Here is an 18,059-nt window from a genome sequence, read left to right on the forward strand (position 1 = left end):
TCCAAATGTCCATCCTAAACGTCTCCTGGTGCAGCTTAAGACTATGTCCTCTTGTCCTGTCACTAGCTTCCTGGGAGAAGAGACCGACCCCCACCTGGCTACAACCGCCTTCCAGGTAGTTGTAGAGAGTGATAAGATCACCCCTGAGCCTCCTTTTGCCCAGGCTACACAACCCCAGCTCCCTCAGCCGCTCCTCATAGGACTTGTGCTCCAGCCCCTTCGACCAGCTTCGTCGCCCTTCTCCGGACTCGCCTCGTGAAGGCGATGCCGCGGACACCGCCTGGCGATGGGCAGCTCAGCGCTATCGCCCCTGAACAGGACAAAGGAGCGCAGGGCAGCGGGGCCGGGCACGGACAAGCCCCGCGGCCGCCGGGCACGAGCCCCCTCCTCGGGCTGGTGCCCCGAACGCCACCGCCGGACCGCCCCTTCCCCTTCGCCCTCCGCCGCTGCCGGGTGACCTCGCTGGGCCCGGCCCCTCCTGCCGGGGGCGGGCGGGGCGGTGCCGCCGCTGCGCGCTGTGTGCTGGAATGCGGGGGTGCCTCCGCCCGCCACCGCCGCCGCCAGAAGCGCCTCCCGCCCGCCCCGCCCCGCCCCGCAGCAGCCGCGCGGCCGGGCGGCCCCGCGCCGCCGGTGGGTGAGCGAGCGAGCGCGGCGGGGCCCGGCGGCGCCGGGCAGGGGGGGCCGGGAGCCGGGCGAGAGGCGCTGTCCAGGGCTGATCTGCGGCCGGCGGGCGGGCGGGGGCGGCCGGGCGGGCCGGGCCGCGGGGGGATCAGCACCACGGCTAAGGAGCCGCGCCGGCCGCGGGGGCGCTCGCCGGGCCGGGCCGGGCCGCGCCGCCGCCGGAAGGCGAAGCCTCCGCCGGCCGGGCCGGCCCGGGTGCAGCCACAGGCCATGGGCCCGGGCGCAGGCCCGGGGCGCCGCTCGCTGCCCCCTCCCTCTGCGGGGCACCGGGTGGGTGCGGCCGCCGTGACCTTGCTGGTACCGAGGCGCTTCCCCCGGCCCGCGCCCCCCCCCGGCGCCGCTGCCCTGCCCTACCCTGCCCGCCGCGGGGGGAGGAGGGAGCCGGGCGTCCGCACCGGGGAGCGGCGGGGCGTCTGTGCCCGGCCAGGCCCCCCCGGCGGCTGCGGCGGGCGGGCCGGGGGCGGCGCGGGGAGGGCGCTTTGTGTGGGCAGGCAGAAAATGGCCGCATGCCTGGCAGGCAGGGGGGAGGGAGGGCGGCGGGGCACGGCCCGGCCCGGCCCGGCTCCCCCGGCGGATGTGCACCGGGCCGCGGGGAGGTCGCGGCACGGCCGGGCCGTCCTCCTTTGTTGGCGGCCCTGGGCCCGTCGGATGGGCGGCGGCCGGACAGGGGCGCTCGGCGGGACCCGGCCGCGGCACTCACCGGCGGGCTCTGCGCCGCCCCCCGCGTCTGGCGTGCGGAGAGGCGCCGGGCCCGGCCCGGAGCACGGCCTCGGCCCTGGGCCCCCGCTGTCAGCGCCCCCCACCCGTCCTCCACACGGTGGGATGTTGTACCACCCGTAGGGAAGAGCCAAACAGCCCCTTTGGGCGAGGAACGAGACCCCGCACCTTCCCCGAGGCCGAGTGAGGTCTGTGGCAGCCTCACCCCGGGTTCTGCTTCCCGCTGCCCCAGCGCCTCAGCAAAAAACTCTAATGTTCTGATGTTCCCTGGAGGGCTACTTGGACAGTACATAGCAGAGGAGGCTTTTCCGCACTCGGGTGCTTACAGGTGTTCTTTTCTTTTCCGACAGAATTACTGCCATGGCAACTCAAGTGCTGGGACAGTCTGGTGGGAATAGCCTCTTTCCTGGCAGTACTGGTATTGGCATGGCATTGTCCAGTGACATGTATGACTTACAGGACCTTTCTAAAGCTGAGCTGGCAGCTCCTCAGCTTATTATGTTGGCAAATGTGGCCTTAACAGGAGAAGTTAATGGCAACTGCTGTGATTACCTGGTTGGAGAAGAGAGACAGATGGCAGAACTGACAACGGTGGAGGACAGTAACTTCTCAGATAGTGACGCAGATGGTATGGAAGATACCCAGGCTGCGGAGAGTGACCGTGAGGCACCTGAAAGTGTGGAATTAAGCTCCCTTGAGGTTCCTAGTGTGGAAAGCCAAGGTCCAGCTGCTTGTTCCCCTCCTAAGACGCCCAGTGTGGACAAAGAGGTGTCATTGGAAGCACCATGTACTCCAGAAAGCACAGAGGACAAGTGTAAGAGCTTGAAGAGCAAGCCATTCCGTTGTAAGCCTTGCCAGTATGAGGCAGAATCCGAAGAGGAGTTTGTGCATCATATCAGGGTTCACAGTGCTAAGAAATTCTTTGTGGAAGAAAACGCAGAAAAGCAAGCACAGGTGAAAGAGTCTGATTCTTGCACTGCAGAAGAGGTGGATTTCTCTAAGGGCCCAATCCGTTGTGATCGATGTGGCTATAACACTAACAGATATGATCACTATCTGGCTCACTTGAAGCACCACAACAAAGCAGGGGAAAATGAGAGAGTCTACAAGTGTACCATATGCACTTACACTACTGTCAGTGAATATCACTGGAAGAAACACCTTAGAAATCATTTTCCCAGGAAAGTGTATACCTGCTCAGAGTGCTCCTATTTTTCAGATAGGAAGAACAATTATATTCAGCATATTCGGACTCACACAGGTAAGTCTTTAATCTTTTTTTGATTGAAGTACAGTAAGACTACTGAGAAATCTGTGATGAATGAAGCAAGCAGAGTCTTCTGTTTGCAAAGTTTGTTCCACCCTGATGGAACAAACTCTGTCTTGGTGCCAGCAGGTTATAGACTTGTGGAATTCGGTTTGAGCTCCAGTCTGCAATCCTAGAAGACTGAGGAAATGTCAGGTACCCAGGAGGAGATAAAGAGCATCTTGTTTAGTAATTATGAGTCTATTTGTTGAAGAGGGCATGACAAAGTGTGCCTGTGATGATTGCCAGGGTCTACAACACCAAAAACTGATATACTCTAAAACCAAAACAAACTGGTTGACAGAAGGTGCCTAAATCCGATAGGTAGTTTTGAAAATGATGCTTTCAGACTGAGCTGAAACTTGACTATGGTGTAATTACATAGAAGAAAGATCTGATACTCAAATGCAGAGGAGCCCTCCAGCATCTACAAAGTCAGAAGAAGAGTAGTGAATTAATTCATTTTAATGTACAGGGGCTTCATTTTTTCTGGGGCCTACATCATTGCAGTAGCCAGAAGTAGACACACACTTCTGTTGCCCTATAGGAAGCCTACGAGGGAGTCCTTGGCCCGATTTCCTGACTTATCCTAACCTCGATTTGTAATCGGAAGGAACAGTGTGAGGCCCCCCTTTTCTCTGGTTTATACCAAGTGGAATCAGAAGACCTTCACTGTTGCTGCTGTCCTGTGAGCTGGGACCGCAGGTGACTTAGGAAATACCTTGCTTTGCATCAGAGAGCCTCACCGGCCTCTCACATGGGGAGTCCTGAGGCTTAACAAAACTCCCTTCTAGGAGGGGACATCATGGTCGTCTCACCTCTTTGGGCCATGAGATGCTTTGCTTCCTGATCCCTTTTGTGGAAGTGGGAAAACAGTTCAGACCTTCCTTGCAGCTTCTTAGAAGCTTTTATTTCCACCATGTCAGGCCTTTTCTGAGGAGAAGGCAGACTTGCTAGCCATCCTCCAGCATGCTGACCTGACTTGGATCCCCTTTATTGTAGATTATGCCGGCTGAGCAAAACACTGGGGAGTTTCTCCTTTAAAATCATGTTTTGTTACACATAAATGGTTTGGAGGCTTCGGTTTAGTTGTCTGCAGCTGTCTGGAAGGGACGAGCACTCCAGAGGCCTTGGGGCTGGGCTTGAGCTTAAGTGTGCAGAAGTTTGTGTTCCTCAGCTCGTTTTAGTATTTGCTTTGTTGGGGCTGGAAGAGTCTGCTAGCATTTTTAGTACTTTAAGACATATTATTCTCTTAACAATAATTGAGTGATGTTGTTCAGAGGATACCATCAGCTTAAAAATCAGTCTTGTATAAATATTTTTTTCCTAAACAAGTAAACAAAGATTATGGTGAGAGACATTAGCAAAATGGTGTGGTTTATCCTCCAGTTCATTTTCTTTGTGTGTATTGTAGGAGGTAACAGGAAAGAGATCGGGTGAAAATGGCAAAATAATAGGGAAAAAACTCAAATGAATCATGTGGGGAACTCATGGCCACATGTGAACCAATGCTGGGTTTCTGTCTGGTTTACATTTGTCTCGACTTTAAATTCATCCCTGCATGTGTTTGTACATGACATTAGGTCCCCCTTTCTGATCTCTGAAATCATTTGTTGAGTTTTACAGGAACTAACATGTTGAGTTTTACAGGAACATGAAAGCATGTTTACCGAGGAAGCGCTCTGTTATCCCTGCATTTGAGCAATTTACCAGTGAACTGTATTAAAATTTTAAAAAAATCCAGTTCCTTGTTTCTCCTTTAAAAACAGGGATGCAGTCAAGGTTTCTGATTCTTTGGTTTGCTGTGTCTTTTTATTATTTTAATTAAGCTGAAGTGAGCTACCCTGGTAGGTGTTTCTTTGCTACTTCATAACTACATAGTTAATGTCTTTCAGATAAAAAGCTTCAAATATGTTAGTAGAATGATTTAGCAATGTGCCCCGTTCCCAGTAACATTGATTTTGTGGGGGAGAGTTAAAACTAAAGGAAGAGTATTAGAAGAATGGATAAGCTCATGGCAGGTATATTTATACACCAAGCTAAAAGTTTTTGCTGATATTAATGTGTAATAAGTTGCCTTAAAATACGAAAACAAAACCACAGTGCACAAAAAACCCCCAAACAATCTCTGCCCCAAAAAACCTGAAAAAACACATACAGATATTTTATAGGCAAAAGTATTTACAGACTGTTCACATAACAATACTGAATTTAATAAAAACTGAATGATACTAAAATAGCTTTGGATTATAGTTTTCATTTAAAACTTAAGAAAAATATTTATTGGGAAAAAACGAATGGGATACATACATAGTTTTCTTCCTATTTTATGGGTTCAGAATATTAAGAGAGTTGGAATTGCTTGTTTCTTTTGGTTTCCTGATTGCTGAGAAGTTAGATAATTTTGGATAAACACTTAATCTTTCTCTCCTATTTTTTGTGCTTTGCCAGACTTTTTTTGTGTGTGGGAGAATGCCTTCTTGCAGATAATTGGATTCTGCTGTGTTAGAGCCATACAGTTTTCTGAAACACTGACTGTACAGAGTGGAGTTTCACAGGATCAAATGCTCTGCCTTTGCTGCTGGAGAAAGGCAGTCTCGATTTTCTCCCCATGTCCTGGGACTGGTTGATTCAGCTCACTAAAATGGCAGCAATACTCCCTTTCTCTTCCTCAGGTTGGTTTTCTGCTGGTTAGTGAACTGAATCGACTTAATAGGGACACATGGAAATGCCAGAGCACATGGCCAGGAGCATGGAAGGGGGCTGTATGCTAGTACCTTCAGTGGTTGGGAAAAATACCTCTCCTCTGCATGTTTGGGGACTGCGGGAAGGCAGGCAGAGGTTATCTGCTTGCCTGTTGCTTGCATCCGTGTTGAAAAGCAGGTGTCCATGAATCCGCCCTGTCCTGGAAGACACCTTGCAGCTTGTGACAGTGCTTGTGTGGCAGGCTGCTGACAAATGTGGGGGACCTTGGGGAAAGGAGTGTTTCAGGGACTCTACAGATGGTCATAAACTTGTCACCTGGGAAAGCTACATCTGGAAGAGCCTGTCTGCTGCCCAGGAGTGGGTGGTGGAGGTGTTCGGGCAATCCCTCTGCTGTTCGGGCAGAAAGGACTCTTTGTGTCAGGGACAGGCCTACCTGGGCTCATTTGTGCTTGTTAGACCTTTTAGACCAAGTTTTGACTTGATTTACCTGCTGCTGATCCTGGAGCTGTACTATGTGGAAGACAGTGCAGCATTGTTCTCTTCCTTTTTCTCCTGTTTTACTTGTTAGAAGCAATTTCTAGAAAACTTCACTGAAAGTAATCTGCAAGGCTCTATGAATAAGACATCTGCTTCAGGCAGTCACAGTGTTCTGCATCTAGCTTTGGACTTTTTTGTTGTTGTTGTTGTGGGGTTTTTTACATTTTGGTTGTCATAGGGGATCTTTCTTGCTTGCCACTGTGTTGGAAGTTTGATGGAAGCAGTTTCATTTCAAGCAGACAGAAGCTCTAATGGCATTGTAAAAAAGGCTTTATAAAGAGATCGTTGAGGATTACATTTGGAGGAGGTAGCTTGGTTTGCAGGCTGCAGTTTGAGATGCAGATTGAGCTCAGGGTGGGAGCCCACAGAGCTAACCCTTTACTGGTGAGGCCAGTCAGGTGAATAGACACTGAGAGACACAGCAGGAGCCATGAACTGCCAACCTTTTGGATAGCTAAGGAGACGAAAATGGGTGATTCCACCGAGGTGGATGGGCACGGAAGGGCTCAACAGGAGCAGAAGACCCGGGAGGAAAAGCGAGACTTGCATGCGGGTATAAAAGCCCAGAGATTCAATTGTTGGGGGTCCTTCTTGGAGGCACCAGCTTGGACTGTTGCTGTGTTACTGCTGAGACTCTCCTATGGGAAACCTGGGGTCTGACTGTTAAAGAAACCTGGTTTGACTGTGAGAGTGGGGTGTGTTGGGAGCCAAGCAGGGCACCCGTCGGCTCACTGGATCTGCCTGCTGTGAAGGGCCTTCAGTCCCAGCAGTCTGGCCTTGGGAGTGTGACTGCCAGAGAGTCTCCTGAATGGAGATTGGATAGTTTCCTCAACAAGATGGTCTTAAACTTGTTCACTGATGTCAGTCTGCCTGTTCATTTGCATAAAGTTAAGTGCATGCTTAAGCTTTTGCTAGTTTGGGGCTTATTCTGTAAGTGTCTTCTGGAGAGGTTTTTTTGGTGGCTTGTTTGCATGCAATGAATGAGCTTGTTAAATTACAATACAAATCCTTTGGGGAATAGTATTTTATAAAACAGCCTTTACAATGTAGTCATGCATTTAATTCTCAAGAGGGAATAACACGTTTTAAACTGGTTGCATTCATCGTACATAAATAGTATGTTTTGTTGCTGTGCCCTATGTAAAAAAGGGTATGGAAGTAAAAGCCTTTTCCACATTCCTAATGCTGTAGGTAACTTTACAGAAGTGAAATTTCAGGTAATGGAAAGAAGATATGACTGAATATTCCAGGACCTTTCGCCTCATATTTTCTAATTGTAAGGAGTCACGTAAAAACAAAACCATTTCTTTATAACAAAAGGACTAACCCTCCCTTATACATGACTTAATCTTAATTGTGTGTATTGCACCAATCTCCTACCTTGTTTTAATTGGAAAGGAAGGGGAGTTGTTGTTAGGGTGAATTTAACTTTAAACTGCTGATTTAATCAAGAACGATAAATGTTTGATGGGAGAAGAAATGTGGGATTAATCTGCATTACAAAGACCTCTTCTGCTGCTGTTTGGCACAGGCCAGCAGTGGAGCCTCACATGCTGCAGATAGAGCTATAGCTCTGTAAGTGGAACACATGGTTTGTGTGCAGGGCTTTTGCTTTTGCTGATGTCCAGGTCTCCATGATTTGTAGAGCACCTTGGTTGTATGCTTCATATGTAGCAAATTTAGCAAAATGGTGTAGTGTAATTCTGACTATGACTTGAATAAATATTACAACCAAGTAACTTCCTTTTCCCTTTTCAGCTTCCTTCCTCTCTTCTTGTTGAGAGTGTCCACCTGAGACTGCAAAATGTTTTTACAACTTCTGGTGGAGATGAGGCCGCCTAGATCTCTGGGCTGTACTAGTAGTTTGAGGCAAACAGCCCTGTTACTTATCTGGACCTGCCTACAGATGTTAATTCTAAAACTATCTGCCTTTGTTTGGAGCTTGTCTTCACTTGAAAAGGATTTTCAAGTATCATTGTACTTGATATAATTTTTAGCTACAATTACAAGTTAATTCTCTCTTGTGGAGATATAATTTATGACAGGTTAGTTTCCATTAGTTCTCCAAAACCAATAAGTCTTCAGGCAGATGGTTTTGAGTCTTCAAAATAAACGTTGCTGCTACACTTTTGGTAGCTTTTGCTAGCAGCATAGTTTCACTGAGCAGGGCATCATGGTTTTCCATGCTGCAAGCTAGTTTCACTCTGCCAGTAAAACTTTGAAAGTAGAGACCTGGTCTCTATCTGCGCACGTGTTCTGGGAAATGCACATCCATGCTGAATGGATGGTTATGCCCCATCTTAATCCAAATTAAACACTGAGATTTCAGGTAAGGTGTTATGTGAATCAAGAACATACCTGGTTTCTTACGGGATCTGTATCTTTTGTACATCTTCTGAGTGCTGGGAGAAAATGCTGTAGGAAAGTCAGATCTGGTGGCTTAAGGCTTCTTAAAGGTGTCTGTCCTCATCACCTTTTGTCCGAGGTCACTGTTGACCCCAGATGGACATTAGGATGTGCCTCTCTCATATTCTGCCTTTTTATTATCCTCGTTCATAGGGCAGGACACATTGTGCTGGTCCAGCTCGGGTATGTGATTCTCACTGTTTCCCTTTGCTGAGAGATAACGTGCCCTCAAATACAACTTGAGGGGCTGTGACAGCCTCACCTGTGTGGGTTGGTAACCAGATTTGGGAATCTGCTGTGTTTCAGTAACTAATTTACCATTTGTTTTTGCAGGAGAGCGACCCTATCAGTGTGCTATGTGTCCCTACTCCAGCTCTCAGAAGACCCATTTAACCAGGCACATGCGCACCCACTCAGGTTGGTAAGGCGTGGCAGCAGCGGGACTGAGGAAAAGGGGATGGTTCACAGTATCACAGCATGGTTGAAGTTGGAAAGGACCTCTGGAGGTTACCCAGTTCACCTAGAGCAGGCTGCCCAGTTCTGTGTGAGATGCCATCTCATTCAGTACAGCCTGAGTTTTAGCTCCTCTTTTAATGTCTCTACTTACTAAGGAAATGCTAAGTCATTAATAAAAGTGATGACAGGAATATATCTTTTTCTTTCCCTTTTACTTTCCAAGATGTATTCTGAGGTTCATAGGGCTGCTCTAGTGGTCCTAGTAATCTAGTAATAAATACAGCATTGTGATGATATAGGAACAAATTCTTATCTTCTGTCTGCTGCCATAGCTGAGTTCAAATCAGTGAAGCTGGGAAAATTTTGAGTAGCTGAGAGTCTTCTCTATGATGTCTGGGATTTCATCTCATCCAGGGGTTCTGAGGTGATGTAAATTAGTGTCTGCTTATGTCAAGGAGACACAGAGGAGAAAAAGCAAACTCAGAGGTTGTTCACAAGTGACTTTGGCACTAAAAGCCAAATTAGCAGTTTTCACTAGCCTTTATTTCCCGTTACTGGTGGTGTTACAAACATCTGTTCTAGTTCTCTTGCAGCATTTTTGTGAGTTGTAACACCACAGACACAAGCACAGTTGTTCTTTATCACTCTTGCAGGGGAGTTTAGGTAGATCTCAGCCTGTGCTTTTGGTTTGCTGAAATGTAAATTGACCAGACCTGGGTGAATTCCTAATGCTAGCAAACAGGAGTGAAGATCTCCTGAACAGTAATTGTTTCAATTTCAATAGATGTGGCTTTTAATTGAAAGCAGGATGCAGGCAATTTTAACTGTAGTGGAGGGGGGGACTTGGAGCCATTAAAAATAGCCAACTTTAAAATGACATGTCATTGTTTTGGTTTGAGAATTTTGTGAATGCAGTATTCTGCTTCCAGAAATGAAAACCATTTTTGGCTGAAACTCTGGTTCAGCCAAATGGAATTTGCAAACAGTTTGGTCAATACCGAACCTGAAAACCATCTCAGGAATGTATTACTCTCCCCTTGTTCTGTGCAAGGAAGTCTCAAATCTGAAGGAGATAAGGAGTAGGATCTGCCTGTGACCCTTGCCTCAAAGGTCTGGGATGGAGGGCATGACTTTTGCTATCAGGGATGTTGTATTATTAGCTCTTCTAAATTCTATTGCATGTTTTGCTGCATTGCCCAGGCAGCTGAACCTTTTCTGTGGCAATTTCCGGACTCCTGCAGTTCACAGGCTGACCTTTTAAGGCCAGCTGGTGCCATAGCTTTCTTCCTACGTCAGACAGCAAATGACAGTGGTTTAAAGCCTAATTCACAGCTGGTTTTGCAGCCATGTTGGTACATGTCCTTTTCAGTTGTGCAATAAATCCCCTGGATTTAGAGGTGATGGACAAAGTCTTCACACACTGTCTTTGAGTTACCTTGTTGCAGCTACCTCTGAGCACTCTGTGCACTTAGAACAGCTTGTTTGTGTGTATATAAGACACAGGCTGCTCTTGTCCTCACTGCATGTAACACAGAATTGTGCCTTGAAGTGTAGGTGGTAAGGCTCCATACTTGGATGCAGGATGAGCAATAAGCACATCAAGCTTAAACTTGTGGAAAATGTCACCAGAAAGTGAGGGGAAAAAGGAAGGACATAAAGTGGGGAGGGAGGGAAACAAACTGGCTCTTATTTAAATAATAAAGAGATGCTGCAGGCAGACATGAAGTGATCTGGACTCTTAAACAAATGACCCCCTCCTGCCAGGGAGGCAGCACAGCCTTTTCTAGAGTTTTTGAGGGTGTTGCAGATCAACTATGTGGTTAACGCATGAACAGGCACCATATCTTCACTGCAGGCTGTCTGGTTTCCTCAGTCATGCTCTGGAGGACCAGCTTGAGTATGGGCAGTGCCAGGGCAGCAGGTTGCAGGGGTGGGAGAAGCACTATTGTACCATGAGCAGAAGGGACTGGAGTGGATTTTCAGCTTATTGAAGAAGTGGCAGGCATGAGTTCTGTGGGTCACTTTTGAGATGCTGGTTCAGACCTCAGAAGCATCCCAAATTCCTCAGCTGAATTCACACATGCTCTCAGACTATTTCTGGGCTTGGGTTGTTGCACTAGAAGTGTTTTTCCTATTTGCTTTGATGTGTAAGTGAAAAGCCACTTCTGCTGCAGCAGCATGCACTAAGCAGAACACTTCTACAAGAGTTGTTGCACAACTGTAAATGCGGATTTCAGTATTGAGATGATGGCTTCAGTCTGCATTTGGTTGGCTTGCCAAGAGTAACCTGCAGCCAATACATCATGTGCTTGAGACACCAAAACAGTGAACTGAACTTTTTCAGAGGTAAAGATCATCTGGGCACCCCTTTCATGTGCTTAGGTTTTTGCTAGCTTCTTTTCCCTCATTTCCTTTTCAATGCAAACATGAAATATGCTAAATCTGTGTAAAGTTGGACTTTTTTGAAACGTTTGTGTGAAACTGCTATTTATCAAATGTTACATTTCCATTTTTCTACAATGCATTCAATGGACCAGTTGGGTATGGATTCCATTTGCTAATATTACTGTAGAGAGATCTCTGCCGGTATGTATGCCTAGCCAGAACCTGTGACGTTGTTACTGCTTGTTTGGTTTTGGATCCCCTTCCTCCCAACCCTCACCCCTTCTTTCTTTTCTTGTATTTTGTTCTTAGTGTCCTGTGAATGTGTTTGTGACTTGTGGATTTCTTATGTTGACTTCGCTTAATTTTAAAGGCGCATGGATAATTTTTTTTTATCCTTTTTGAGTTTCATATTTCTTTATCTGTATTCGTGGGAAGTGAATGCTCCCCAACCCCCATACTTAATAATCACCATCATTCCCTTCCGTCCTTCCTTCCCTAGGTGAGAAACCATTCAAATGTGATCAGTGCAGCTATGTGGCCTCAAACCAGCATGAAGTAACTCGTCATGCAAGGCAAGTTCACAATGGGCCAAAGCCTCTGATTTGCCCGCACTGTAACTACAAAACGGCTGACCGCAGCAATTTCAAAAAGCACGTTGAGCTCCACGTCAATCCGCGCCAGTTCCTCTGTCCTGTTTGTGATTATGCAGCATCTAAAAAATGTAACCTGCAGTACCACATCAAATCCAGGCATCCCGATTGTGCTGACATCACCATGGATGTTTCAAAGGTGAAGCTACGGACTAAAAAGAGTGAAGCTGACTTTTCTGAGAGCGTTAATGACAAAGTGGAGAAGGAACCAACAAAAGGGGATGCAGCTGCAAAGAAAACTGAGAAAATTGTGAAGGTGGAGAAAAAAGATAATTTGGCAAAGGAAAAGAAATCAACAAGCAATGTTTCTGCAGGCCAGGTGACAACCAGAAGTCGGAAATCAGCTTCAGAAAACAGGGAGATGGATATTAAAACTGAGAAGAGTACTGAGAAAACGTGTAAAACAAAGAAGGTCAAAAGAAAGGCAGAGACTGAAGCAACTTCCTCAAAGCAAGAGCCAGCAAATGATACCTCACTAGTAACAAAAAAGAAAAAGAAAGTGGAAGCTAAACCCAGAGACTGCCAGGAAACTCAAAAAAGTGATGTTGTACCAGAGGAGGAGCCTAAAAAGCAAACTTTTTGCCTCAAGAAAAATAGGAAAAAGAAAGCTCTGAAAATTAAGCACAGTAAAAAAAGCAGTAAACTCAACCAGGAAAAGATCGAGGAAAAGGAGATGCTGGATGAGCATCCTATCACAGAAGATGATGGATGCGTGAAGCCGGACACTGAGGGCAGTAACCAGAAGGAGCAAGATCCCTCTGAGACAGTGGCATTAAACAACAATGGTGATCATACTCTCAAGGGGGAGAGCACTGATCCCAAAGGAGACTGCATCCAAGATCCAGAGCAGCTTTGTCTGCCAGTTCAGGATGCAAACACAGAAGCTGAGGTAGAGGACCAAGAAATGCCTGCTGCAGGAGAGAGCGAAGACACTATTGATGCAAAAGAGGAGGAGAGACAGGCCAACAAAGGGGAAGACACTTGCTCTGAGGAATCTTCCCATGCAGTGTCTTCTGAAAAAAGCTTGGACGTGCTCATGGATGTGGTACCAGATCTGGCACCTGAGAAGGAGCCAGAGGAAACCTTTGTGGCAGAACCTGTGAGCAACTCAGACCTGATGGACCTGACCAAGACGTGCCTGCCAGCGACAGAGCCAACAGGAGATGCTGTGCCAGCACCCATGCCTCCAGAAAGGTGTACACAGAACCCTAAAGTAGCTCTGGCCTTATCTCGGGATAACACAGCAGTGAATGAATCTCAGGAAATGGATGAGGATGAGGGCATCCACAGCCATGAAGGCAGCGACATAAGTGACAACATATCAGAAGGAAGCGATGACTCGGGGTTAAATGGTGCTCGCTCTGTACAAGAGGAAACAAGTCCAAAGACATCACAAGGAGCTCCAGACACCACAGAGGCCAGGGAGAACTATGTGTGCATTTTCTGTGACCGCTCATTTAAAAAAGAAGGTGAATACAGCAAGCACCTCAACCGGCACCTAGTTAATGTGTATTATCTTGAGAAGGCAGCAAAAGGGCAGGAATAGAAAGAGCGGTTGTTTGGAGAATCTTCTTTTGTAAGATCTTACACAGCTTATGTACAGAATTGTAGATTTTTTTTAAGCATGGTTTCCTTTAGTGTCTGCATTGGTTTCTTTTTTGTTTTGTTTTGTTTTTTTTTTTTGTAAGTTGAAAATATTTTTGACAAGTTTGTGTGTAATGGTGAACTCATTAACTATTGGATCTCTTAATTAGAGAAGGCAGGTAGGTGGTATGAGGTTCTGTCCTGTAAAGTGAGCATAAGCTTCTAGTCTATTAGCATATGCAGTTCTTTTATAAACTGAGTTTTAGGAACAAGACTGGAGCTAGCAATACACAAGTTGCATGTTCATAGAGCCACTGGCATTAGTTGTTTTTGTTCTAGCAGCCAACTCTGTTCCCTCTTCCCTTCCCCATTTTTTTTAGCTCTTTTCGATGTGTCTTGAAGTTCAAAGTGTTAAACTATTTGATGGTTTTTCTACCAGGAATATAGCTTCTATTACATAAAGAGCACTTTGTAAAAGAAATCAAAGTTGGCTAGTGATGAACATAACTGTTTAAGCTAATTACAATTATGAACATACATTTCAGGTCCCCTAAGCGTGAATGATAAGCCAAAATTTGAGAGCAGTCCTTCCAACTTTTGATTGGAGAACCTCTGTCTTGATTAATATCTTAATCACTGATATGTAATTGGCTTTGTTGTGGGGGAACAAGTTTTTTATTTTTACTTTCTGCCTTTTTTTTTGGATTGTGCTTTAAGGGCTTAATAATGTTGCACATTGTTTTTGATTTTTACCTATGCAGTTTAATCCTTTAGGAATAGTGCTTGTGCAGAACATGTACACTTTATATATGCATGTTTGGTTTTGTATGTAAGTTTTTTTTTATTTGGAAACATTCAGACTTGTTGCTTACCACGGGACAGTTTTCTGTGGCAGTTTTCTGTGATGCTTCTTACTGCAGATTTTTCTTATTTTCCTGGATTGTGATTAGTCGTGCATGAAGTTGCTGAAATTACGATCTGCTTGGCTATATATTTTTAACTGGCTTTAAAATTGTATAGTCCTTGAGCAAAAGGATACCAATGCAATTTCAAAACACTTTTTAATGAGATTTATTCTATCATGGAAATGCCACTTCTGATATTTTGAATACACATACAGAGTAATAAATTCTGATTAATAATTTGGACAGGAAAATAATCACTCTCCGTGTAAACAGTTCACACATTCTGCAAGTCCAGATGATTATTTTTTTTCCCCTTCCCTATTCATTTCTGTGGTGGACAGCGGTCAAACATCACAAGCTTAAAAAAAACAAAATAGTAGCAGTGATATAATCTAACATTTCATACACAGAAAAACCCCATCAAACAAATACAGATAAATCAACTGGTAAGCAACAAACCTGACATTAAAAAAACTAGGGATTTCTGCTCCTTATTCATTCAAGTTGCATTTAATAAAATCATCCTCCTGCTTCCGTGCAGGGAGAAACATGTAAGATTGTCACCTCAGGTCTACATGTCATACTGGGAGTTTGTAATTCTAAAAGGATGTCATTTCTAGCACACACACAAAAGAGAGATTGCATACTTACTGCTTGTAGCCAACCTGTGGCAAAGTGTAAACAAAATCCAAACCAGCAGGGAAGAAGCAAAGCCCTCCAGGTCTCATCTGTGCACTCTTGCGATGGTCATTAGCTGCCTTTCCAGTGGGAGCAGTTGGGCAGCTTCTCTGATTGTCAGCTCCAGAAATGCAAATTTGGAGGTGGGTGTTATTTGGAGAGTGGAGTTGAGGAGCTCAGACAGCATTTGTCAGAGCACTTTGTAGCAAATAACTCTCGATGTTTAAGTTCTGGAATAAACCCCATTTTTCCCTGGATGTTCCCACAGCATCTTCCCCTCCAAAGAAACCCACTACCTTGAATGAATAGAGAGCAACAATGCTACATTGCTTCTGCTTTTGGGAGAGATTGGTAATAGGAGGCCAAAGATTTGAGAGGGAAGGCATCCCTCATGGCAGAAATAACTTGTATAATGTATAGTGAGTTTTTGTTTGCATAGATAGTGTTCAATCCTTACCTTGGCTGCGACAATCACTGTCAACTCAAGATCAAGTTGCAACTATATTTATGTTAAACATTAAGAAAATAAATCTAGTTGAATTTTTTTTCCTAAACTACCAGTTGTAATAGTCTTAGATGTATTTTTTTTTTATAATAGTGTTTCTTTATATATAAATGTTGCCACCATTTGTGAGCGATATGAGTAGCTGCTGGGAATTCCAGTACTGTGTAGAGGTTTTATAGCTCCCTTCATATCCTTGCGAAGAGCCTCTGCCATCTTGTGAGAGACTTCAAGGACTTTAGCTATGTTCAAATAAACTCGTGGACTGGCCTGATAATTTTTTTCTTGTTTGTTTTTAAATGAAAATGTTGCTGTTGACTGACTCTAAATCTCTCTCTGTGAGATAAGAACAAAGATGGTTCTTTGAAATACTGTGCTGCACATTTCTATGAAGTGGTCAAGGTTTCAGTGCTTGATCTGACAAGAACTCTTTGAAGACAACAGTCGGCTCCTGTTTGGCAGTGTTTCTTACCACAAGATGACAAACTGAAATAAATTATTATTAACATATTAAGAAGAAAAGTTGATTCTTTATATCTGAGACCCATCAACAGTGTCCTGAAATACCTAATGTTGATGCAGAACTGTGTTGGAATTCTCTGCAAGGTTTGAGATTATGTTACAGTAAAGAAGCAAGGATGTAATGCATTATGTGTATCTAAAATGTTAAGCACTGCTAATACTGAGTGTTTGAGAGGGAGTGCAGGTCAGGTAACCCACCATATATGGTGGTCTTACATTGCTGTATCTCCCTTTAAACAATGCTTTTTTTTTTTTCCTTGGTCTTTTTCAATATTCTTAAATTATTATGTGTTGGTTTTGCCAATGCTAGAGTTTTTGTGTTTTTTGGCAATAGTATCTTCATGAGTGTTTAACCTCCAATACATGGTTGGAAGGATTAGCACACTGATACCCCTACACTGCCAACCCTCATTCGAATAATGTGGTGTTTTGGGCTTTTGCTGTATGAATCTGTACAGTCAAAGTAACTGCCCTGGGAAACAGTCAAGAAGTGGGTAGGTTGGCACTTATAATCCATGGTATTGTAATTGCTATTTCTGGATTTTGATGACCTAGGCTGGAACTTTAGTCATTTAAAGAAGAATGTTAAAGAGCTGACGGGCCAGTTAAGATATGATAATGTCATTGATTTCAACAGATTTATTGTAGCTGAAAGGTATTAAATCAAATTCAAGAGTTTTCTTGAATGTCAGTTGTATAGATAAGTGGCGTGCATACGATATTAACAGAATCCAGATAGCTAATGGAATTGTTTTATGTGTACATAAATTTTTTTCCCCCTCTAAAATTACACTAGCTAACAAACTTTTGTAAGCTGGCATGGAAACATGTTTATGATGTTTAGTTGCACCATGTTTGATGCTTTTACAGTGCAATACTTGTATTCTCTGAATTAAACCAAAGGTAATTTTTTTTTTCATGCTCTCTACTGTAGTGCATGACAGTCTTTTCTACATTTGTAATAGATGTAAAACGAGCCAGATCATACATCCTGTTTTTACCTAAATCATGTATAAGAAGTCTTTTGTCCAAAATGTAGTATAAACTAAATTGCATTATATTAACCTTTACAAGTGTATTTTCCTAAGCATAGTTATGATTAAATAAACTTTATTAAGGAACGTGCAGCTTCTATCTTCTACTTATTAATGGCTGTGGAAGCCGTTTGTAACCAGAGGCAGGAGCAGTGCAAGCAACATTGGCAGAACTCTTGAAGACCTCCAGCCATCCAGGTGGGTGTGGGGGAGCCAGTACAGAGATGCCAGGTGCGTGCACACGCAGACTTGGCTGCAGACAGGGACAGTGGCTCCAGAAATACATTGTTTTTCCATTTCAGCGTACTGTTTTCATTTCAGTGAGGGCAGGGCACAAGGTGGGAGTTGCGTGCATACGGATGAGATTCATATGGAATGCTGAATCTGTTTGTGATTTTGGAGGATGGGCCCAATGGGCATGAAAGGCAATATTCCCTGCCACGTGAGAAGGGATGCAACTTGATGGAAGCTGAGGAATTTAAATTTGAGTTTCAGAGGTAATGAGGTGGCAATATCTTCTGCATTCCAGAAGGATTTCTGATGCAACCTCACTTGGTGAATTAGCAGTAGATTTGTAAAAGTTAATGTCACCCATCATCCCTATGGCTGCAGTACTGTCTGTATAGATACTGAAAATGTCTTGAGAGCTGTGGGGCCTGGGATAACCTGCAAGGGTGACATTTCATCTGTCTGCCAGCCTGGCCATTTTAGAAAACCTGAGCTGGATGCTAACCTACTTGTGGGGCTTGATCATTCTTCCCTCCTCCTAGCACAGAACAATTCTTAAGGGATTAAGGCAAACAACATTTGATGAACTTAAGGGGATACTTGTCTATGCAGCTGCTGCAGCTTTGAATGGTTTGGGATGCTCCTAGAGCATAAGAAATGAACTTTAGGCTTCTCTGTAATAACGTTTTCTCATAAGCCATGCCCCTCTCCCACCCTATGACATCTTAGTGGAAATTCAGGTTTCCAAGCCATGCAGTTACT

The 18,059-nt window shown here is 44.9% G+C and overlaps 1 protein-coding gene across 2 annotated transcripts; it reads left to right on the top strand.

Moving 5' to 3' along the window:
- The first annotated feature begins 536 nt into the window (after positions 1-536).
- REST (RE1 silencing transcription factor) lies at positions 537-17,162 on the top strand. Of its 2 annotated transcripts, none has more exons than XM_051790690.1 (4): positions 537-630; positions 1,749-2,659; positions 8,687-8,770; positions 11,694-17,162. In XM_051790690.1, exons 2-4 carry the CDS (start codon positions 1,759-1,761, stop codon positions 13,388-13,390), a joined length of 2,682 nt encoding a protein of 893 aa, XP_051646650.1. In that variant the 5' UTR covers positions 537-630; positions 1,749-1,758; the 3' UTR covers positions 13,391-17,162. The 2 variants fall into 2 exon arrangements, with proteins under 2 accessions (XP_051646650.1, XP_051646652.1); XM_051790692.1 differs by having other exon boundaries at positions 611-634.
- Positions 17,163-18,059: the final 897 nt, after the last annotated feature.

Source organism: Manacus candei, unplaced genomic scaffold (assembly GCF_025592945.1).
Source record: "Manacus candei isolate 608988 ecotype Guabito, Panama unplaced genomic scaffold, ASM2559294v1 h1tg000028l, whole genome shotgun sequence".
In the NCBI taxonomy this organism is placed as follows: domain Eukaryota; kingdom Metazoa; phylum Chordata; class Aves; order Passeriformes; family Pipridae; genus Manacus; species Manacus candei.

Excerpts from the sequence above, each read along its gene's own strand:
- REST (XM_051790690.1), top strand. The coding sequence starts at position 1,759 with ATGGCAACTCAAGTGCTGGGACAGTCTGGTGGGAATAGCCTCTTTCCT. Across the intron at positions 2,660-8,686 it reads GCATATTCGGACTCACACAG|GAGAGCGACCCTATCAGTGT; the intron begins GTAAGTCTTTAA and ends TTGTTTTTGCAG. Across the intron at positions 8,771-11,693 it reads GCACATGCGCACCCACTCAG|GTGAGAAACCATTCAAATGT; the intron begins GTTGGTAAGGCG and ends TTCCTTCCCTAG.